This window comes from Chaetodon auriga, chromosome 24, assembly GCF_051107435.1.
Source record: "Chaetodon auriga isolate fChaAug3 chromosome 24, fChaAug3.hap1, whole genome shotgun sequence".
NCBI classification, from domain to species: Eukaryota; Metazoa; Chordata; class Actinopteri; order Chaetodontiformes; family Chaetodontidae; genus Chaetodon; species Chaetodon auriga.
In genome coordinates, this window is record NC_135097.1 from 5,984,174 (window position 1) to 6,008,741 (window position 24,568).

At 45.9% G+C, this 24,568-nt stretch overlaps 1 protein-coding gene across 1 annotated transcript; it reads right to left on the bottom strand.

Moving 5' to 3' along the window:
- Window positions 1-514: 514 nt before the first annotated feature.
- Window positions 515-24,382, bottom strand: tesk1b (testis associated actin remodelling kinase 1b). The gene is made up of 11 exons (XM_076724936.1): window positions 24,112-24,382; window positions 22,608-23,335; window positions 10,446-10,567; window positions 10,288-10,336; window positions 9,197-9,343; window positions 8,455-8,537; window positions 4,638-4,728; window positions 4,091-4,174; window positions 3,182-3,268; window positions 2,673-2,769; window positions 515-2,578 (listed from the first exon to the last, which is right to left on the bottom strand). The coding sequence occupies exons 2-11, from the start codon at window positions 22,800-22,802 to the stop codon at window positions 1,440-1,442; spliced, it is 2,094 nt and encodes a 697-aa protein (XP_076581051.1). The 5' UTR covers window positions 22,803-23,335; window positions 24,112-24,382; the 3' UTR covers window positions 515-1,439.
- Between the last annotated feature and the right edge of the window lie 186 nt (window positions 24,383-24,568).

The following is a 24,568-nucleotide window of genomic DNA, read 5'->3' on the forward strand; positions in this document are numbered from 1 at the left end:
TGATGCTAACAAGCATGTCAGTATGATAGCATGTCTTACTGTACAACACTCCAGAGCTAACTGCAAATGTAAACAGCCTAGCTAACATTAACAATGCTAACATGGTGATGCTGACCAGTTTTTGTTTAGTGTTAGCATGCTGGCGTCTCTTGTTGCACACCAACTAAATGCTAATATCAACATGCTAACATGATCACAATGGCAATGCTAACACGTTGATGCCGTAGAAGTGTCCTCCCTGTCTTCCATCTTTGTTTTGCATGTTAGTTTGCTATCAAGCTAAATTCTAATGACAACATGATAACCACTATGTGAATGCTAAAGTGTTGATGACAAGGTTTAATATTTACAATGTTTGCTATCCTTGTTTTGCTATTATTTTCTAATTGTGGCTGAACATGAGGTACATTTCATGGCAATCCACGGACCAAAGTAGGGGACCAACCAACTGACAACGCCATCCCTCGAGCCGTGCTGCTTGCATGGCTAAAAAAAAAGCAGATATACACCAGGAAAACATCATCACATTCTATCTTTTTATTCAATGCCATCTTTAAATAATAAGAATCTGTACATCTCTTAAGCAGGTCTTTGACCATTCATTCCCAAAAGTAATAATGACATCATAGTTTCCTTAATAATAGTAATACAGTTGAAGTGCTTAACCCAGGCGACCAGAAGGGCCAATAGAGATCATACAGCAACAAAAGAACGGTGTACAGCCCACACTCTCTTACCCTTCCTCTCTCTCTCTCTGACACACACACTCTCTCTCTCTCTCACACACACACACACACACACACACACACACACACACACACACACCCATGTTAAACACAAACACACTCAGCCCTGCAGTGCACCATACACCTTTTGATAATTAAAGACATTAAAGCAAAACTGCCTGTTCATTCAGAAACAGCACCAAACATCAAAAATCATTGCAGCAGTAATAATACTAAGCTTAACATTCCTCATTTCAGCATCATCATCATCAATATCATCAGTCATAAGAATCTTTACATCTGCAAATGTACAGGATCTAACCAACTGGGGCCCAAACTGGACTGTTTACATGCTCAACAGTTCTGAACGCTGCTGATCATCAGTCACATATACGCAGGCACTGCTGACATCTCAAGTTGTGCCGCCCTCAGCCCAGCAGAGGGTGACATGCAACAAGTTGTCAGCAAAGACACCAGTTCCTTGTCCCACAGTTTGCATGGAGAAAGACAGCCTGGAGTGTGTTGTAGTAAACCCATCTGGACGCTCAAGAGCCTGATCTGCACCAAAAAGTGTGTCTAGAATATAAGCAGGGTATTGCTGAGTTAAAATCTGTGCAAATTCTAAGACGACCCACTTAATTTCCAGTGAAGAGCTTTTGGTGCAGAGTTTCCACACGTCTTTTCTGTGTGTATTTGGTGTTTAGAAGCTGGGGTTTATGTCTGTGCCCCCGGCAAGGAGAGTCCTGGCTCCAGGCTGGTGGTGGTGGTTGTGGGTGTAGGTGAGGGCGGCAGGCCCTTGGGTCCCGGACAAAGAAGCCCACGTGAGGCTGCATGGTCCCCGTTCAAGTTCTTGTAGGGGTTTCTGCGGGGTGGAGCTCTGAGACACACTGAGGGGAAGCGAAGGCCAGCAAGGCAGCAGCCAGGACAGGAGATCACCTCCTCCTGGTCCAAGGAGTGTCCACTGCCGGAGCCGAATGGGGACGAACCAGCAGGGTCGCTGGGAGGGGAGTGGTAGCCATTGTTGTTAGTTGTGGTGGGAGCAGTGGTGGTGGCGGCGTTCCACCCCAAGGGTCGACTCACGACCACGTTGTTGTTGTCCAAATGAGAGAGGGGGGGCAGGCATGGGGGCCCGTTGGAGATGGCTGACCCCCAGCCGTTTGAGAAGGGAGGGATGGAGGGTTGGAGGGGAGTTGAGGAGTGGGACGGAGGTGGGGAGAGTTTGGAGTAAGGAGAGCTGTCTTGTGTGTCCGGGGAGCTGGTGCAGTCCATCGGCTCCACCTCCCCCTCCCCCTCTCCCTCTTCCTCTTCTTCCTCCTCCTCCTTCTCTTGGTCCAGCAGGTCCAGCGACAGGGGCTCAAGGGACAGAGGAAGACCTGAATCACTCTCCTTCCTGATCTTCTCACCTCCTAACAGTCTCTGTTCTTCACCCGTTCCATCTGTTTCACCGTTTACAGTGTCTACCTCAGACGCAGACTCCTCCTCGGTAAGGACAGTGCTCGGCGCTGATGTGAGATGTGGAGGAGGCGTACACGGCAGTGAATGGCAGCGCCTGTGCCTCCTGGGTTGGTCGCCGCTGTCCGTCTCGGACGGCGAGGGGTTGTCGCTGTCTGGCGGAGGGGGCAGGGTGAAGGTGAGGGAGATGACAGACTTGCTGGGAGTGTCGAACAGCTTGATCTTGCCACCCTTGAGGTCCTCCCTGCGAGAGAAGGGGTTGACCCGAGCAGGAGTTGCCAACGTAACAGAAGGGGGCAAGTCTTGGGGGTGGAGCATGTCGGATTTGCTGCGGGAGAGGCGAGGATCTGACGGGAGGCAGAGGGATCGCCTTCGCATAGAGCCAATCGCTGGAGAAACAGCTTTAAAGAAAAAAAGAGTGATCAGTGCTTAATACTAATTTGCAGAAACAAACCTGCTGACCATTTGGTGCCTACAGAGCGTTTGATGACTCACCTTTGACGGCTGGTTCGTCCCTCTGTTTCCTCTCAGCTTTTCTCCTCTCCAGCTCCACTACGATTTGGGAGAAGGATGGTCGGACCTTTGCTTTCATCTGACAGGAGGGAGAAAGCAACGGAGGAAATTCAACAGATGGAAAAGGAGCAAGACAGAGAGAAGGTCAAAAGTCAGAAGGTGGACAGATATTTCCAGACTGGTGCAAAAGAAGCAATAAGCACTACTTTTTCTTCTCCCGAGCAACACTGCAGATACCAATAAATCTTTTACAGAGGTGCTGATTCAACAGTATGATAATTCTGGTTGTAATAAAACTGTATTGTTCTTCCATTACCATAATGTACCTACACGAGCTGGTATGTAGCACAGTATTATGAAATCACCAAAAATAGGCTAATGAGCACAAGTGACACTGCAGCAAAGAACTGTAGACTAAACAGAGAAGGCAGGGAGGGCAGACTTTATAAACCTAGACCTGTTTATGTGTGTGTCAGATGAGTGTTTCTTACATTGCAGCAGGCGATAGCCAGTTCCAGGAAGTCAGGAGGACAGTCTCCCACCATCTGCTGAAAGGCCTCCACATCCAGACCGAAGTCCTGCACAAGAACACAAAGGAAATAACTAACAAGGGTTAAAATTTATGTCTGTGTGTGCTTTTTTCATCTGGTCCAACAGGTTTTATTTTAAGAGCCCTTTCAGTGAGCTGTACTGTCACACGGTTAAGTGGCTTCAACTGCTGTACCATTTCATGGCCACAAGGGGGAGAAATTCTTCAGCAGTCTTCAGCATGTGCACCAACGCTGTGTCCTAATTTCCTTCTACATACTAACTGTATACTGTAATCTATTATTAGGCATGCAGTTACTGCACCTGTGCCAACAAGAAATGGTGCAAAGCGTGTACAGACAGATTTGGACTTTTTTTTTAAGATATTTCGTTTTGTTGCTTTTCCAGTTTTAACACAGCACAATAAAAAACAGTGTAGAATAAGTATGTGATGTGGAATAGGGTGAGTTATCCTGATCTCTTTAGCAGTAACTTTTTGGGGTCATGAATCTTCTTCAAGATAAGAAAATCAGCCTCCTGTTTGTTCCAGATGACACTCAGGGAGGCTCATTACGAAATGACATATCTACCCTTTCACATATTTTTCAAAATCATCTGACATGATGAAACTTTGCTGTCGTTTTGATTTTGCTTCTTGCACAACAGTCATGTGCTGGAGGTGCTTTTGAAATGCTGACAGACTTACAGTAACTGTCCCAGAAGACCTGCACATTATCAATAATCCTTTTATTGTACATGTTTTTCCCTCAACAGTTCACACAATTACATAACAGGGTGTGGAGACGTGCATGAGATGATGAGCATGTGATAAGGGATGAGACATTTGTCAATGAAGAAAAGGGCTTCGGTACCTCAGTGCGCGGCAGGATGTCCGGGTCGGCCTGTATCCTCGCAATAACCTCACACAGGATGATCCCGTACGCAAACACGTCCACCTGCAGAGACAGGAAGACGAGTCCATCAAAGACTGAGACGTAAAGATGAGGACAAACACAACGGGAAGAAATAACTACCATACACACTTTGTATTTTACTGCTCTGGTGACTGGCTACTACTACTACTACTACTGCAATATAGTCTAAAAATATGCACCCTATTCTGGATCTGGCATTAATTTGTAATTCCTTCTAAGCTCAGTCAGGCTGCATAACACAGAAAATGTCTTCATCATCCCTTTAATGAAACCCTAACAGGCAATCAGGATTTCCACTAAGCCACCCAGGCCAAGAAGTGCGCCTCTTACATAACTGAATTCCTGCTCGGCTTTCACGTAGCTGATTTATCAAATACTTATTGCTTTACTTGACTGCCTCGCTTTATTTGACTGGCTTTCATCACACCCACTGTGGACTTTGACCTCTTGCTACATCCTGCAGCCGAAGGCGATCCGTCAGTACCTTCTCATTGTACACCTCTCCTCTGAGCACCTCCGGGGCCATCCAGTAGGGGGAGCCCACCACAGCCAGAGGCTCCTGGTCTTCCTCCTCACTGCAGAGAGGGAAGAGGAGAGAAGGAGGCTTCATGTTAAAGCGGCACTTATTTGAGCAAGAAAAACCTCTCAAATCCATTTCAAAACACTCAAGTTTAACAGGACTTTAAGGGATATTGTTATATTTAATTCTGGCAGTATGGCGTTAAAAACCATCACAGCTTGGAGTAAGAATGTTTCTTTAAGGGCTTATGACTGCAGGATTAGTTGACTGACAGCGCGCTTTAATAATCAGACTGCAATATTTGTATAAAAACTTGTATACAAACCATGGAGGTTTTTCTTGTGTGTAAATCGTACAGCAGCAACAATTAGCTGAATAATCAGTTAATCATTTCAGTAATTTTTTAAGCAAAAATGCCAAATATTACCTAGTTTCATCATCTCAAATGTGCTGCTTTTCCTTTTTTCCATCTTATGTAATACTTAATTAAATGTATTTTTGAACAGGAGAAGCTTTGTGAAAATGTCATCTTGGGTTTTAGGTAAGTGTGATGGCAGCAGATGAAAACATATTTTCCATTCAGGAGATTTTAGTGAGAGACGACGATGACGGACAAGCAGACGGTCGGACACGAACAAGCAGGCGTCACGCTCCATTTCATACACACAGAGCCCAATCAAGAGGGGTTTAACGGGGGGAAAGCTGCCTCTGTGCTGGTGCTTCGGCACACTTCCTCTGTATCTGGAAACCGCAGTGTTTTTCAGTTATGTGGAGATATAAATCATTGTGCAATTTTAGCCGAACAAAAAGGAAGGAACGCAAGAGTGTGCAAGGACAACGTGCTTACACACACGTACACACACACGTACACACACACGTACAGACACACACACACGCGCGCACACACACACACGTACACACACGTACACACACACACACACACACACACACACACACACACACACACACACACACCCTGCTGGCAGATACTTCCTCTCTGTGCTATTTCCATCTGCTACTGTGGGCCATGATACTGCAAAAAACACAGCAAGGGAAGTGATGGCAGAGGGAGAAATGAGGAGCCGAGACGGTCCTGGCTCCCGACGTGAGCACCGTTTGGAGGAGATGGAAAGGAGAAACCAGACAAGTGCAGAGGGCAAAGGAGGGAGAACAGCTCAAAGAATGAAGAGAAAGAGTTAAGTAACAGTGGAGGGACGATGGGAGAGTAGAGGACAGGAGTGACTTGTTATACGAGGGCAGCGCAGATCCAGTAGGAGCAAAAGGAGGACTGGAATAGTTTGACCTTATTTGGAGTGCTTTTCCTAAACCTCCTTCATCTCCTCTCCTTCCCTCCATCCCTCCCTCCCTTCCTCCTTTCCTTCATGCCACAAGCACAGTGGTAGCACTCCAACACAAACACACACATTCGAGACGGGCTGTCAACATCGTCCATTCTCTGTTAGCGCTGCGCTACAGGATACATCAGTGTTTGACTAAAATATAAAGCAAACATGCCCTTGAAAACGACGGAAACGCATTTCGCCGGCTGTTATTGAAACAGAGGCAGGAGCAAACAGGGGCGTCATGTCTGATAGCTGCAGGTATGCGAAAACACGGTGACACACAGTCAGGTGGAAGCTACGCATCAACTTTTCACCCTTGTTTTTAAGCTATATGGACGTGCTCTTTTCAGCTCATTTCATGGCTCCTGAGGTTTTTCGAGGCTAAAAATTTAGCACAACAAAGTTTAGTCTAAAAAGCATGAAAGTTAGGAGCTCCCCCCTCTGACGGTGACACACACTTGTGTAAACACAAGAGGTGGACAGGGCACAAACAGAGGCAGCGGAAACACACAGCACACACTCCCAGCGCTGACGGAAAAGGGCCGGCGGGTTACAGTGGCAGCTGTGTCGTCTCAGCCGGAGTCGCGTGTTTACTAAATGACTGCAGACAGGGTGAGGAGGGGAGGACGAGGAGCTAATGGGACATAACTGAGCGTCTACGCATGTGTGGGCAGGGGCCTCTGTGACATCCCACTCCCAACAATCCGACTGCTGCTCTGCGTTGTTATCAACTGATCTGATGTTCTTAAAAGAGGAGAAATGAGCTCATTTGAGTCAAGGAATGACAGATATGGACGATGAGAGGACGTGATGTCCAAGCCATAGCACGATACACTGGGAACAAGAGACAGAAAAACAAAGTATGTTTACACACACACTTAATTACACTTTGACATCCTGGTACTTAACAGGAATATTTGGAAGAATTCAAGGAATAGTCAAAAGTGATACCAGGCTCATTTTAAAGTGGCTTTAATCAGTATTTTTCTAACAACAATGGATCACGGGACTACATGTATGTGAGAGAGTTCAACTCGTAGTGATGAACCCACAGACCCTGCAGATCCCCCCGGCTCTGTGGAGCTTTACAGCGTCTCTCAGGCCTTTTCTTTAGGTTTTATGCTCCGCGGCTTTACTGGTTTACAGCGTCATCTCCAGCAGAACGGAAAAAAGCTGTAAAAACCGACTGCACACGATCTGCTCAGCACCAACCAGCACACAGTTAGCGGCTAGCTGGTGAGCGCAGTGGAACATTTAGCAGCTAAAGAACCACATATTTCTCTCAGGAGTGGTAGAGACCAAAAACGGAGCTAAAAGAAAGTAAATATTGGACATTGAACGATCAGGTGGACACAAACTCCAAATGAATGCTAGTGCTGCTCTGTTAGTGCTGGATGTGAACATGAGCAACTGTTGCTAACCTTAACGTAAAAGTTTAAGGGTGACAATATTTCAGTGTTGTCAGATGGTATCTGCTGCCCCCTGGTGGCAAAAAAGAGATTTTTTTCGCACATTTTAGATGAGACATATACTCCACCTGTTGAGGAGCATCATTGTCCTTTATGACTATTCATTTCCACGAAACTAGAGATGCAGTTTTTCATGCTGCCAGGATTTCAGCACTTTGAGAGTTTTAACATGATTTCTACCCTGGATGTGGCTGATAAAATTCATATTTCCCAACTCTGGAGATCTTTACCATTTCCCTTTTTTAAATTTGGCAATTTTCATTTGCACAACACAGGTATATTTTCACTTTCACAACACTTTTCTTGAGTAAAATCTTTCACTTTGACTACTTTTTCCACTGCGGTGATGCTGCTTTGAGTCCATGATGTCACTGGAGAACCAGCTGAAGAAAATAAAACTGGATGGCTGTAACTGTGCTGGTCATTTATGCTCGCTAAAATTTATGGTGGTGAGTAAAATATGCCGCATAAATGTCACTGCATATTAAAAACACAGCTGCAAACACAGAGGAGGAAACGCATCGAGACGACAGAAGCAGAGTGGAGAGTCTGCGGTGCATCGCGGCCGCCGCTCAGATTAAATATGGACGACACCTCTGCGAGCTGTCGGTCCGCCATCCCTCCCTAAAACGATGCGTCATAATATTAATAAGTTCCCCAAACAGTGAGTAGTGGTCAAGAGGGGGGTTAACCACAACATTCGGAGGGGGGGCAGCACACATGCATACTTTGGAAAAACCTGACTGGGCTTTGGTGTGAGTAACGGGTCTCGCTTTGCGTGTGACTGTGTCTCATCTGAGCGTCTCCGAGAGAAAAGAGAAGCTGTGGGAGACATTTGTGCTCAGACAGATACGGCAGCAGAGATAACAGGGACAAAGAGAGAAGTGGAGCGAAGTGCGCGTATTGAGCGTGACTTATCTAATCACAGCGTCGACAGGAGCTTTGATCAACACGCTGTTATGGACTGACCTGTAATCTGGGATTTTCTCCGCCAGGCCAAAGTCTCCCACCACGGCTGAGCACACGCAGCCCTCCCAGCGCACCAGGCAGTTCTGCACAGAGGGGTCAGAGGTCACACACACATCGACATCACTGCTGCTGTTAAGTGTGTGTGTGAGCATTCCTTTCTATATGGCCGCGTGTGGCCCTCTGGGTGTATTCAAACAGCGATGTAAGATTTTATTGTGCAGAGCTGACTGTGAAGAAGTCTTAAACTCTGGAGCAACAGGAGGGCCCCACACCCTCAGGGGTCCCGAAGACTCCAGGTTCACCATATGGCAATTAATGCAAATTTGTATTTGTACCATTAAATCACAGTACGGCTTTAAGGTGACAGCAGCAGATCTTTACTGATCTGATCTACGTCCACAGAACAACATTTCCCACAGACCCTTTTTGTTGACGTCGCTGTGAGATCTGTGACGCACCTGCAAAGCCTCTAAATCTGCACCAGAGCTTTTTACTGTTTCCAAAACCGACATTCAAAGCAACACATGATCAAATGTTTGCAGATACACGATTCTAATGCTTCCACAAACATCTACGTTTTCATCCCCTCTTGTGGAGCATCCATAGGTTAAGTCACTGCAGTTTACTGTGCAGGTACCACACCTGTAGGAGTCCCTGTGGAAGATCAGTCTGTGCTGATGTTCACTGATGTGTGTGTACTGTACGCGGCCACTGATGCGTGTGTGTTTGTGAGTGCCGTCACCTTGGAGGTGAGGTCCCTGTGGAAGATGCCCTTGCTGTGCAGGTACTGCAGGCCGCGGGCGATGTCCAGGGCCAGGTTGAGCCGCACGCTCCACGACAGGTACACGTCGCTGCCCAATAGCTGCTCCAGGTTACCGCCGTTGATGTACTGGATCACGAGCACGAACGTGAAAGGGGTTAATTACACACAAATCAAAGCACAACCGGTTCACTTCATTTTGAAACTGCTTGACATAGAAGCTGCTTCCCTTATTGTTTTGGGAAAATGGGACCTAAACGTCTCATGATGCTGTGCTGTAATAGGCTGTTAAAATTGAGCTGTTAGACGCTGCTGTCAGTCATTACAGACAATAAATGAATAAACATTCAGCCTGTTATTAGTATGACTGAGATGTTTTTTTTATTGCACTTTCATTGATCAGTCTGAAGTTTATTTTTCAGCTCCTTCTGCAAGACTTTTCACTCCATTTTGAAAAGTGACAACAAATAGAGGATAATGTCAATCATTTGTTAAGTCTTTTGTTAAAAAAATCTAATATAAACCAAAGCCAGACTTTTCCTTTTCCTGACATTTTATAGATTAAAAGATTCATCGATTAGGACAAACCACTTCACTGTGAATCAGCTGAACCTCTTAACAGGCCCATGTAATTCATCGTTTAAAGAAACCCTGCCTTTTAAATGACGTGTGTCTGAAACTGCTGACCTTTCCAATCAATGCAACTGCACACACGTCAGAAAATCCCCTCTCCTGGCTGCTGAGCAGCTCAGTTACCATGGAAATGTCGGGCAAACCCATCACATGTAAGAAACAGGTGAAAAGTCATGAACTGCCTGACCTCAGTCTGTCTGTTACAGTCCACTGGGGACTCGCTGGTCAAACAGTCGTAGGTGCTTTCACTGTGCCTTCATGTGTTTGTATGATAAAAAGACAGCAGCAGTGTCTCAGTATCTTCTCTACGCAGTCGGATAGTAAAACACCACTACAGTGAGACAGAGCTGGATGAGCTGCTGTAAGGGAATAAAGTGATTCTGCTTCTTTAAAACGCGACAGCGCTCTTGTGCTCAGCAGCAGGTTAATGCGCCTCTTACCTCTGTGAGAGCGTGCAGCTGCCCCTCATGGACACACACTCCGATAAACCTGGAGGCAGAGCAGACAAACACACGACTGAAACAACTCTTCACACGGATTTTGTGATGAAGACCAGGATGTAAGTGTAATGTGTATACCGGGTAAGACAGACAGTTACCTGAGTATGTTGGGGTGTGATAGTCGGTTCATGAGCTGGACCTCCCTGAGCATGTTGGCTCTGTTACTGACCAGGATGTTCATCTTCAGAGCCATTACCTGACCTGACACGCGATGCTGCACCTGCACCAAAACAAGGACAAACAACATGCAGAATGCTTTTATTTTCAACCACAATTAACACGACAATGATTTCAAAACTCTAGGCTTGTGTAGAAATCAGAAAGCCGGTGAAATGATGCAATTTAGCACCGCAAATGCAAAATCTGCCCCAACAGACTCTCTGGAGTAATTAACGCTTGTTCCACTTTCAAAACAAACAAACAGTTAACGACTTTAAACACCTCAAAAGTACAGATGAGCACATGAACAGACGTGTGGCCAAACAGCGCAGGCCCGCAGGACGGGATTTATGATGATGATCCATTAGAAACACATTGATGACATCAGTTAACACAATCTGAGGTAATAAAACTCAACCATGACACAGCGCTGAGTCACATTATCACTGGAGAGCTTTTGGACAGCAGCCATGAAACGTTAGCAGGTCAGTCGACTTTCTTCATGCTTCTCCGTCCCAACCTGCTGCTATGGCAATGGCTGGTATGGTAACCATGGTGATGTGACATGCCCCCCCGCACCCTGCCCCCCATCCCTCAGACTACAGTAGATATTTGCTTGGCGAGTAGTTTGACTTCCAGAAGAAATGCACTCAAGCAGCAGACGAGCACAAACACCGTGGCCGAGTGGGAAGTGTGTGTGTGTGTGTGTGTGTGTGTGTGTGTGTGTGTGAGACTGGGGTGATAAAGCCCAGTACTGTATGTGTCTAATTAACAGTGTTAACAATTAACAGCCACGCTAGCAGCTCAGTGAGGTTGTACTTGATGCTTTGAGCTAAATGCTAGCATCAGCTCTGCTAACTGGCTCACACTGACAATGCTAACATGCCCATGAAATGCAATATTTTTTCCTTTAGTAAATCCCTGTGAAACAGCCAATGCTAGCATGTTAGCATACTAACATCTGATAATTAGCACCGAACACATATTACAGCTGGTATTTTGGCAGGTTTTGCAAGTTCTGTCTGTCCTAAGTTTCAGGGCAATGCATCCGATAGCGGAGACATTTCACTCAAAAGCACCAACGTGAACCTCGTGGTGGTGTTAGAGGAGAAGTCAGGAGATCACCACAGACATTAGGTTTCATCCTCTGCAGACCAATAATGTAAACATTTTCACAGCAGCCCTTCCGACGGATGTCGAGATGTTCCGGTGGTTTGATCCGAATTAAAACCTTGTTTGATCATTTCTTTGATCAGATTCCCAACCGTCGGATTTCTTTTTATCTAAGCAAACCGGCTTGTGTTCAGGCAACATTTAACATGTGAGAACTTTGGTCAAAGCTTCGGTGCAACGTCGACACCACTCGTGCTGAAAACGTTTAAACAATAGCAAACCTTACTTAAAAAGACTTTGGTTGTGATCTTCGGGTTTGGATTTTGCTTGTAGGGACACACTTTTGTTTGCATTGACAACCAGGAATCAGGCTTTTAATGCCTGACTGCAAACCAAATTTCCTTTGAGTTAATAATAGAGCTGAACTGGTGTGGGAGGGTTTCAGGTTGTGTCTTCATGAGTGACATGAGTGTGTAATGAAAGACAGGGAGGAGGGGAGTGTGTGAGCGCTCAGAGTCTGGAGCTGAAGTCAGTGTGACACTGGCCTGGATCTCAGCCGGGCTCTGGATCAGAGCGCCGTTGGAAAAACCACAAAGCCTATTACAGACCAGACTAGAGTGCAGCGAGTAATGCTATTAATACACACACACGCATGCACGCGCACACACAGGGCTAAGGCTGCCCTCTTCATCTCAACAGCCAGTCAATGAGTCAATCTCTGCCGCACTAAATCCTTCCTCCACAGAGCCACTTGAGGACTTCAGCCTGTGGCAAAGTGCTGCACACATGCATGGATGCACACATGTAAACCACACACACAGAAACGTGTACAGTAGCTGCTTCCTCTCGCAGGGAGGAAGTTGAAGCAGGAATTTAAACATGCAGCAGGAGTACAGAAGGGAGCGCAGGACTAATCTCTTCTTGTCCATGTACACAGCACTTAGAGGGTGAAGGAGACTCTTTAGGAGGTTTCTTTACAAACAGCCTCCTCCTGCTTCCATTAGCGCAGATTTATGTGGCAAACAGGACTGCGGGGCTTCTGCATGGCTGCGGATTTACATCACACTTGTCTGCTTTTCCCCCCGCACACATCTGCCGTCTCACTTATTTGAAGAAACTCTTACATGCTCGTCGGGCAGCCACACACACACACACACACACACACACACACACACACACACACACACACACACACACACACACACACACTCTCTCTGTCTAACTCATATAGGCAGGTTACAGTGCAAACGTGAGCCAACTGCTGATGCAGCAGTGGTTGGAATTGCAACGCTGCTTGACCCGCCTGTTTTGTCCCGCCAGTTTTTAGCCTCCAAATAAACAACCTCTCGCTCATCATCATTACAGACCGTCTGACTCACCGCGGTAACATTTTTTTCTCAGGTGTGTGTGTGTGTGTGTGTGTGTGTTTTTGCTTTCCGAGAAGCTTCGACTTGCAAAACGAACACACGGTATGTGCGGCGTTTTTTCCCCAAAATGCTTCATGCCACTTTACTGGTCATCTCCATGGTCTTACCACTGGAATGCAGATGTCCACGCCTGCGTCGAGATTACCCCATGATGCATGCAATTACACACTACGCGCAAACACACACCCACGACAGACTTCCACTGCATGCACGCGCCCAGACACACCCTAAAGCTCTCCTTCAAACACACCCGGCCTTGTAAAGTGCTGCTGTCAGCAGAGGAAAGGTCACGGGCATCCTTTGCTCTCGCTCGGCGCAGCCAACATGTGCAGCGATGTCTGTCATTAGCCGGCGGCCCGATGGGGCAGGCTGATGCACAGCCTGACGGAGAGGAGGAGGAGGAGGATGTGTCAGAGACTGCAGATGGAGGAAGCACACAAGGGCAAGAGATGTGCTCGACTTTTAAAAGTTAAGGCTTCTTACAGAGAAAATAGAAAGATGGTAGCAGCAGAGCAACTGCAGGAAGATGTGTTTGGGGATGAAGATGATTCAGTTTCTGTAAAGTCAGAAACAAACTGAAACTCTATAATAATCCAATTTCTTAAATTTATATTTTTCTGGCTCTAAAGCTGTTTCAAAGCTGATAATTCTGGTATAGAAATGCTGCTATTTTAATGCATCTTTTCAACACTCATGTGAGACTGTAGAATATAAACTCCTTCTCAGGTTGCTAAAACACTCCAGTTCACAGAAACAACACCGAAGACATGACCTTGCTGTCATGAGGCCTGGTGTTTGTTCCATGTATGTGATTATTTTGTCTACACGTCATGGCCAAACTTTTCAGGTGTCCACCACAAATCTGAGTGCAAGTGAAAAGAGAAAACTCAGCCTGCAGAGCAAATCACATGTTGCTGCAGTGTTGCAGAGGTGGAGCGTGGCCGAGCGTGACCACACGGCCGAACGACTTCGCCTCCGGACGCTGGGTCCACAGCTCCCCTCCAGCACGAGCAAATGTTATCATTTCACCAGCTGAACGTATATTTTCATGGCTGAGGGTCTCCAAATAAACGGTGGGGATTGTTAGTGGAAATACATCAAGTCTGGACTCTGCAAATCCAAACAATCAGACCTAAATGTTTAGTGCAGTCATGTTATTGTCGTATTTACATGTTAAAGTACCTTACAGCCGTACTGGTCTGAAGCCAGCCACATAGAAACTAAAGAAACTGAATCTACTCCTCAAAAAAAAGTGTCATCATAATTAAATGTGCAACTTCTGCAGCATTTAAAAAAACAGACTAAAGCAAATTTTGCCTCAGAATCAGCATTTCAAGCCTTCACTTCCAGACAAAAACAGGAAAGCTTCAACAGATTTGACAAGCGAGCTTTGGGCTGCAGCGTGAAGGGACGGGGAGTAGAAGTCCCAGAGGGGGTGAACTCCACTCACTCGTGTGTGTGCGCGCCGGACAATCGAGAAAATTAGCTTCTCCTGCAAAACAACTCAAGGCTTGAGCCGCTGCCTGAGGCTCTGCTCTCACTTATAGCGCCGAGCAGCAGGGGAAGCGTGCGACCATCAGAGTGAGAATGCGTGCGTGCAGGCGACTGAAACGAGGCACCCAGCCGAGCCGGGTCCATCAGTGAGCTGGCAGGGAGGTCCATCCCCCTCCCCCTCCCCCTCCCACACACACAAACACACACACACCCCCCAACTCTGTGTGGTCGAGCCGGGCTCAGAAACACAACCTGATCCAGGAGGCGAGCGGTCCAGGTAGCCAACAGGCTGACACACAACCGCTCACTCGCTCTGTTGCACAACACTAGGCTGACCACGCCTCCTCCTCTTGCCCCTACAGGCCTAAACATGTCGGGTGGGGGGGGGTCGCTGGAGTTCATGCATGTTTATCATCACTGACCTGCAGCTCATTAATCTTCCGTTTTGTTTTTGCTGGATTCTACAGATTTAAAAGGAGAACTCTGCTGATTTTGTACCATTATCATTTTACTCTTCATGAGGAGTAAAACGGTTGTGCAACATCTTCTAAGGATGCTTCAGTGCAGGTATTGGCCATATCATGATTGATCCACATAATATACAGTTTCTTTGCCAATGTAACGATACTATTTAGTGTTTCTGGTACTTGGCCCCATGTTACTTCACATAAAAGTGATCCCAGTTGGTTAAATGCAGAGCAAAAAGGGACGCAGTCATCAGATCAGGACTCAGGCTGAAGCAGGAATCTGTGTTGAGAGAGGACAAAGTTGGACTGCTGCATCCCTGATGTCTTTCTCCATCTCTGGAGCAACTTTCTTAAATCTGAGAGAATAACCCTGATGATGTCACTGTGAGGTCATCGGTGTAATCACAGCTTGGGCTCGGGACAGAAAGCGGGAATGTGAAATATGTGGAGTTTGAATACCAGGCAGGGAGGGAGAATGAGAGACTGTACTGAGCTGCATTGTGGAAAATGTAGGACACAGTCGTCTTAGACTAACAGCGGGGACATCTGAGCCTCTGCTGCTTTAGTTACAACTCTTGTTTTTTCAGTGTCTTGCAACATTAAATAGCTGGAGTGCTTGTTAAATTGAGTGTGGTTGGAATATGAGTGTGTGATTGTCTCTGACAGAAAGTATCTGCATTGAAACTTGAAGACATTCATCCATTGAATCAGGAAGGAGGCAGAGATCTTAGAGACCGCCATCTAAAAACAAAGGTGCTCTGCATGGCGTGATGCAACTACAGATAACAGAGGATGTTTTATTATTACTGTGAACCAACCCTTTAAAGCACAATGGGAACGGAGGCAACAATTAAAAAAAAACAACTGAGCTGCTGCACCACAAAAGGTTTCCCCATTCCTGCGACACTGACGAGACATGCAAACACTGAGCCATTTGTTTAGCTTCTTGCAGGGGAGCGGCCTTCCTCCAGGTTTAGCTAAGGACTACCGCGGTGCCAACATGTGGACGGGAGGAAAAACTCATTGTGCACTGATGTAAACACACTTACACCCTCTCTTGACATAAATGTCTAAAAACACTGGCAACCACGATGGAAAGGAGGGAGGGATCTGAAAACAGATAATTGTGCAACTCTTGCCCAACACTTCTCTATTTGACTCCCTGGTCCGATCGAAATATTTTAAGCAATAAACACGGCGGTTCAAGTGAAGACAGGCATATCACATGCTCAGCGCGTTCATGTTTGTGCGGCTGTGCAGAACATAAATAAAGCTAAATAGTTGTGAAGCGAGTGGCAGCGGAGCAGGTCCCGACTCGAGCGAGGGAGGAGAGGAATAATGAGGGAAAAGTGCTACACTAAGCCGCCGATGTTCAAGTCTGCACTGGCTCTCCCATACCAACACCACCAACCAATAGCAAAACACACACACACCCTCCTAATCCCAAACACTGAAAATGATCACAAGCACACAGATGACAGCCGGTGATGGATCCTGGTTTGTGTCTATACAACTCTTTTCCCTCCTCTGTTGTCGTTCCATCTTTCCAGAGTTGACATTGTTCCGCAGCCAGGATTTCCTAAGAACTGGTCACATCTCAACACGTCCTGATGGGAGAGTCCCACAATCAGTATCTCTTTGTTTTCCAAGAGGAGTCGGGCCCAAAAATGATAAGGTGAAGCCAAGATTCAGTTTTCTTCTCTGCGATAACCAACTTAACCCAAAGGGAGAGGAGTAGGGCTGAAATGAAAGCTTAATTTTATTACTTTTCCAATCAATCGCTCATTAGTTTAGTCAATAAAACGATAAAGAACAGTGTAAACTGTCCATCACAAAGTCTTAAGGCGGCTGTCATGAATCCGACTGAGATCTTTGGTGCATCGCTCTCCTCATTTACTGTCAGCTGCTCACTGTAAAGTAAAATACCCCAAAAAAGCTTTTTTCAGGCTGATCAGTGGTTGAAAAACTTTCAAATTCACACAAAATGTTGGTGAAAGTCAGTATACAACACTTTTACAGTAGCGACTTGCAGGATGGAAGTTGGCAGATGAAAACTGGCTCTACACACACACTGTAAACACACAAGTAGAGGCACCACAGCAGTGTTTGGCAACACATTTCCTTCACATTACTGCTCTGTCACAAGCAGCTGCTGCGCGCACACACACACACACACACACACACACACACACACACAAGTATGTTTCTATCATCTCAGAGGACATCGCATTGACTTACATTCATTCCTTGGAGGCTTACGCGAGCCATAACCACTACTTGTCTAATCCTAACCTTAACCCAAGTCCTCACTCTAAAATTTAATGATTTACATTATGGAGACTTGTGTTTTGTCCCCAAAATGAAGGCGAGTCCCCACAGTGTGACTGTGTAAACAGATTTATGTACCCACAACACGAGTAATACATGACCACACACACACAGTATACACAAGCGTATACACCCATCAACCCCTCACTCAAGTTGACAGTATTTGTCCTTCAGAGACTCCAGTCTGTTTTAAAACCCCTCTTTATCTAATTATTCTGCTTCAACTTATCATCATCATCATCATCATCATATCTCTTGTGTGAGCATAACGGCCGTCCACAACCACACGCACACACCTCCATCACCAGACTCTAATCGGGCTAAATCACAGCCAGTACGATAATTACCATGATGACTCGTTTTGTGATGGAGAAAATTCTCACTATGTGACTCATGGAAATGTATTTCAATTTCAGCTTCACCTCCCACTTGATGCAACAATTACAAGGACACACATTTGTATCAGCCTTGAAATTACTGAGATTACAAGACAATCAGACCTCATCTCAACCTACGAACCAGGGTGTGACCAGGCTGACAGATCCCCACCTTAAGACTGAAGCAGCAGAGACATTTCTTTCTAAAAACGTTCAAAACTCTCAGTATTTCACTAAAAAGGTTTGGCTAGCAGGGTACAACAAAACATTTAAACATAAATGCTACAGTTTGATGCATCGTACCAGAGTTAGCTTAAAGCTAACTGCTATCTTAATCTCACAATTAAACGTACGGTTTATAAAAATACAAACAACACTGTACAGAAATAGTTAAAGATCAGAGGAAACATGTTTTATACCTTTCTTGTTGAAAGTTAGAAATTAGGATTGATACCTCTCTTATGTATGTAGGGTAAATATGAAGCTACAGCCAGCAGCCGTTAGCTTACTGTAGCTAGCTACAAAGACTGCAAACTGAGTAAAACAGCGAGCCTAGCTCTGATCAAAACTAACAAAATCTGGCACATAACCCCTCATAAAATCACTACATCACAACAAGTGTTTGTACAAATAAAACAAACGAGATATAATGTGTTAATATGTGAGCTTTAGAGGTAGCTGGAATTTGTTAGCTTTAGGCTAAGCTAACCGGCTGCTGGCTGTAGCATCAGTGTTAGCATACAGACATAACAGTGGTATCATGGTACCATGTGTTTGAAAACCATAACAAATGTCATGTTAGGATTAGCAACACTGACTCCAATCTAGAGTCCAAAGGCCAAAACAGATCCACAAAATAATTTAAGCTCTGTCATTTTCAGACTGGGAAGCTGTGGACGCTTCTGAAAACAATGTCGTGAGATTTCCATGTCTCATGTAAATTTCGAAGAAGGGAAATAGCAACCAAATCCGCTAAGAAGCCTGTCCTGTGTTTCCTCATTCTTAGACAGCAGCCGCCGACTGGATTAACAAATATATAGATCTGTTATCAATACTAAATCAGTTGGAAAATGGTGCAGTTACACAGTAAGTGTAGTTAGTAAAAAAAACAGCAGCCGCAGGTAACACACAGAATAAATAACTACTTCCTGTAGTTAACTGAGCTGTTGAGTGATGGTGCAATATCTGTGATTGAGGGGTTCTTATTGCTTTTGAGCCTTAAGGTTTTCAGGTCGAGTCTGAGGCTGATGGAAAAACAGAAACAGAAGCAGGAGTCTTGCACAAGGCCAAAGCTGGTCACACACACACACACACACACACACACACACACACACACACACACACACGAGGAACTTTCCTTTGAAGAATATTAAAGGAGGATGAAAAACAGCACCTGAAGGATTTGTCTCAACACGTGCGCTCCCTTCCTTTATCGTCTCTTGTTTCTTTTGGGTTGCACACTGGAGAGGTGAATGGCTGCCTGTCTCCATTGATGTGCACTAAAGGCTGAAGCTCAGCAGCAGCGCACACACATGGCAGGAGGCCAGAGCTTTGTGCAGGACATCTCAAAGCCTGAACCGAAGTGAAAGCGCCATATACATTTTAGCGACTGTTGAATTTAATAATGCATCTGAGAGGTTTTCCTGCAGAACGCTCGGGTCTTTCCCTCTGAGCTAAATCAGGGGACAGGAACAAGCGTTCAGTCAGCCATGTAGGCAAACTTTCTAAATGTGACTGATAGCTTCGGTAACAATTTTGCATTTATATGGCCCAATCAAAAGGGCAAACCGAAGTGCCAACGAGACAAGCCAGCAGTAAACACTGTGACATTTGCATGCTCATTGGCCATTCAAAGGGCAAAGCTGAGGGAGTGGCTTCTGGAGTGTGCTGGAAGAGGCTTTTTCACAAAGTCACAACACAAAAACTCTTTCTCTAATGAGGTGAGGCTCGACTTGGCTGGGCAGCATTTAAGTCTGTATCATTCAGAGGGGAAATTTAATTTAGCTTTTACCTTTATAATAGATGAAATGTCAAAAAACAGTATTTAAGCTGATTGTTCATTTCATCTCTCAGGACTACAAGGCTTAAATATAGAAGTATGAATCACTGTTTAACTATGACTCCACAGTCCTGCCAGTTTTCATGTTTTAACCTGAACTCTATAGTAAATTTCTATTTACTCGTCATGCCAAACATTTGGCTCATCCCACACGGGATGAGAAGACGCCATAAAAATACAGCAGGGCATCTATCGGTCATATATTGTGTATGCAAAGCAGAGTGGAAACAATTTGTCAGTTTGTCAATTAGTTGAAGAACAGAAAATGTGTTGGTTATAGCCTCCAAACTGTGATAATTTGCTGTGTGTCTCTGTTTTATATGGTAGTAAATAGAATATTTGGGGGGTTTTAATCATTGTTTGGACAAAACAAGACATCCGCTTTGGCTCTGGAAACTTCTGATGGGCATTTTTCACTATTTTCGGACATTTTTCGAGAGCAGTCTGCCATGTAAATAATCATTAGCTGCAGCCTAAAAGAAAAAACAGAAATCATAGCATTATATGTACACACATCACGTGTTTACATGTCACATGTGTTTATGTACAAAATTTCAAATAAATTGAACACAAAATAGGAGAAGAAAGAAACCCAAGTTTGATATAAGCCCAATTTTTATCCTGATAAATGGCCTTTTTCCCTCATGTCCCAGCTGTCTCCGCTGTATAAAACCCTTGAAAAGCCCACAGGATAACCTGAAAACCTGAAAACAAGCCGGAACACCTGCTTTTTCTTTTCTTTTTTTCAAATGGGGGGATTTATATACAGTACCCAGAGAGAGGAAGTAGGAAAGGTGTTAGAAAAAAATACACACTGCTATTGCTCCAATGAGTCTTGGCACACTCCCGCATCAGTATTAAAGAGCTCTTTATAATCTCTTATTAACAACCGCGCATTAACGTAGGCAATTACACCTCTGATGTTTGTTTAATTTACAGGCATTATTGCTGAAAGTGAAGACTAAGGCTGCGTCCTGCTTACATGACTGATTACTACAATACCAGCACGTGTGATCGGATAAAAAAACGAACAAAGAGAGCTGGACTTTGGTTATAAAGTTCAACAAAAGCGATTTTTAATGTCAAGTGTCCGCTCTGGCGTTAGTTCACCACACGTCAGCTGCCTTTAATCATTTAAATCTTGATTATTATTGCAGGGGTCTATGATACCAAAAAGACACGAGACCTTGAACTACACACTGAAACATGAACGCTTCAGAATTTACTGACATTTTAGCTTGAAGCAGGAGGGAAATGAGGGAAATATCCAGCTACACTCTGCATAACATGCACAGAAATTCCCCTAAAAGTCCACTAAATAAATCCGGTTGTGCATGTGAGCCTACACGCACTTGAGCGCAACAATGCAAACTGTCTAAGAACGCTGTGAGATGAAGCCGTTACACATACAAACCCCAGATAAAAGACATTTACAGTCAATAAAAGAGCCAGAAAAGCCACGAATCCTCACATTTGAGAAGCAGCAAACGGCAAATATTTGCTAAATAACCTTTAGTTGATTATCAATTCATGTCTGTCGGCTGGCTAATTGATTCATAGTTTCAGCGCAACAGACACGTTAAGTCATTTTAAAAAGGGTTGACATTGTTCTGACTCATCTGTAGTAAAATTATGTTATGTGGGATAAGCACACTCATGCTGTAAGTGCGTGATGTTCAGTTATTCTGCTGAAAAACAGCATTTGTGGGCATGTAAGTTTGGTGAGCACCAATGTAATTAAAAAAAACATCACACCATTAGATTCATTTAAACAGAAAGAAGAAGGCAGTGCTATGAAATCATCTCTTTATCAAAACTGTTGCATCTGACCAGGCAGTTAATCCAAGCGCGGCCTGATAATTTAACATTCAGAGAGAAATTCATTCATTGTGTGGCAGTGTTCATCCTGGACGCTTTTCTTTGTCATATGAGAGAGTAAACTGAATATCTTTGGGTGTTTGGCTGTCGGTCGAACAAAAAAAAAAGGCGTCACCTGAGGGACTGAGAGAAATTTTTCCTTGTTTTCAAAAACTTTTTACACAAAACGAATAATTAATAATGAAAGCAGTGGCTCATAAAGCTAAAACATGTCAAACTCTTTCATCCTGGTGATCCTTGAATGCATCAAATAAAAATGTTAAATATTTTCCCTTAAAGATTTCATCATTGTGAGGATATAAAGTCAGTTTGTGATGCCGTTTGCTCCCTGACCAGCAGCCCTTTGTACTGTGTGCATCCCTCACACCATCACACCAGGCTGCATCCTCAGAATTAGTCTCTGTGCGAGTGAACAGCGGCGTGACAAAGGGAGGAAGGCGGCTGCTCCTCAGCAGAGATGAGCTGCGTATAAGGTTACCTGCATGTGTGCCAGATCTACCTGTCCTGACCGTATCCACTTACACACCAAAACACACAGAGTCCATCTTACACCACATGTGGGTCACACGTGTGGAGAGCAGAGGACCATTAGATGGAACAGTGAGGTGTAAATTTCCACCATGACACCATCCTTCCAGAAAAAAAATAACCTCCATCACCAACTTCCTCCTGCTGTTACCCTGCATGGTGTTTGGTTTGGGATGCACTGGTTGCCACAGATGGGCTGCCACTTTAACAGCAAGTCAACACCTCATGCAGGGCTGTCAGGAAGTTTAGTTCACTGCACACTTTGACTAATCATCTTAAATATTCCAATAAAGACAAACTCTGATTATGTGTGATGGAGAGCAGGAGGGTTTGACCATTAAACCTGGAGCCTGTCCTCACCATGACACCCTGTGCGGAACTTACTGAGGAAATAAGTCTGAAAACATCTCACACACACGCTTTGTCTCACCTTGAACACTTCGGAGAAGAACCCCGCGCCGATCTTCTCGCGGCTGAAGTCGTCTAGGCGGGCCAGGCTGGACACGGCGCTGCGCAGGGCCCGGTAGGAGGACGGTCTGATCCGGTTGGTTCCGTGGACGCTGTGCATGGGCGGCTCCGCGTCTCCCTCCTGCTCCGGCTCGACCCTCTCCGACTCCATCTCCATCTCGGACGGCCCGGGAGGAGAAGGAGGAGGAGGCGGGAGGAGGACGTGGGACGTGTGCGTAGTTTAAAATCCAGCCCGACTACTGTTTACATTTCCCATGTCCGCTACAAGGCCACAGCGCGGGGCTCTCCGGAGGGGAGGGGTGATCAACTCTCAGCGGGGGAACCAAATGTCGCAGCCGTTGTCAGCGGCCGGTTAGGCCTAATTCTTCTGTCAAATGCCCGCACAGGTCCGGAACCAGCTTGAGTCTGGCTGTGTCTAACAAACTACGCAGCAGCAGCGCTGCATCCTGCAGTCAGTGCGCAGTTTGGCTGAACTCCCTCATGCCGTGCAGCAGAGGAGGCTGTGCCGTTTTCCGAACTGCGCAGGCGGCTCCTGCTGTCTTGGCAGCGGCGTCTGTCTCTCCCTCGGTTTCCTCAACTCTGCTCCTCCTGCAGTGGAAAAGGCCGGGGCTCCCCTCCTGGTTCCACCAATTGAATGCCGGGTTTCCAGTGCGCACGGAGCGGCCTCAGTGACGCTGCAGCCTATTAAAACTGAAGAGGGAGAGTGAAGAGAGGGGCGGAAACAGGGGCGTTAATAGGCTATCATGAAGTGTGCGCGTCCGATGTGACTGATCCGCCACTGAAACTTACACCGACTGAATCTGACCAGCTGCTGCAAGAGTTATTGGCAATATCACAATCTGATCAGCGTGGCAAATGATCAGAGATCACACAAACTCTTGCACTGACGCATCGTGTTTAAACGCATGAATAAGCTTGATTGCGCCTCTAACATTGTATTTTCGCGTTTTGTCTGCGTTGCCGTGAGGACACGCGGGATCAAACTGTGGAGCGCGTGAGAAAAACGTCAATGTCACTAAGCAGAAAAGCAAATGCATGAGGGAGCTGATGGGCTGTTTGACGCGTTATCGGCTCCGCGCTCGTAACAGCCGTGGATGCCGCGAGATATGTGACTCTCCGCACTTTGCACACATACACACGCGCACTGTTAAAGACTGATCCACTCGCGCAGTGTTCATGGATGCGCTCGTGGTCACAGTGAGGGTTGCGCGTGCAGCCTGCAGAAGCCTCGCGGTGCTCCCCACAGCCCGACGACTGCGGCTTGTAAATTATGGATGCCAAACTGAGCCGAGTTCGTGAGCTCGTCTGTCACTGACTAAAGTCCCTTCCGGATACACATACACACGCACACACACTCACATATATGTATCGGCTTCATGGTTAAAACTGAAAAAAACGCTGACGCACAACCGCACGGAGGACGAGCGGGGCACGCGTGTTTGCCCGCAAAGTAGGAGCCGACTCACCTGGCCTTAACCTCCACATGCGCCGGTGTCCTCTGTGGAGCCCCGAGCCCGGAACAGCTGCGGCGTCCGGTTACCGAGAGCTTAATTTTACTAATTAATCATCTTTTTGCGCCAGCGCGAACCGCCTCCACACACACACACACACACACACGCACACACGGTGGCTCCAGTGGTTTCGTCTTACGTCCCCACTGCTGCTGCTGCTGCTGCTGCTCCCGCCGCCGCCGCTCTGCGCCTGCCTCACTTTGGGTCTGCTCGCATGGAGGAAGAGGAGCAGTGACTTTTGCTGTGCTTTGTTGGAGGCGGTAAGGCGGGGCGGGCCCACACGTGATCACCGCAAAAATGCACCTGTGGGGGCGCTTGAACTGGCCCAGTTCTCACCTATGTGCCTGGCTGTGCTGCACTATCCAGTCACCCAATCAGTATGTGTTTAATTAGACAGATGTCATGTGTGCAG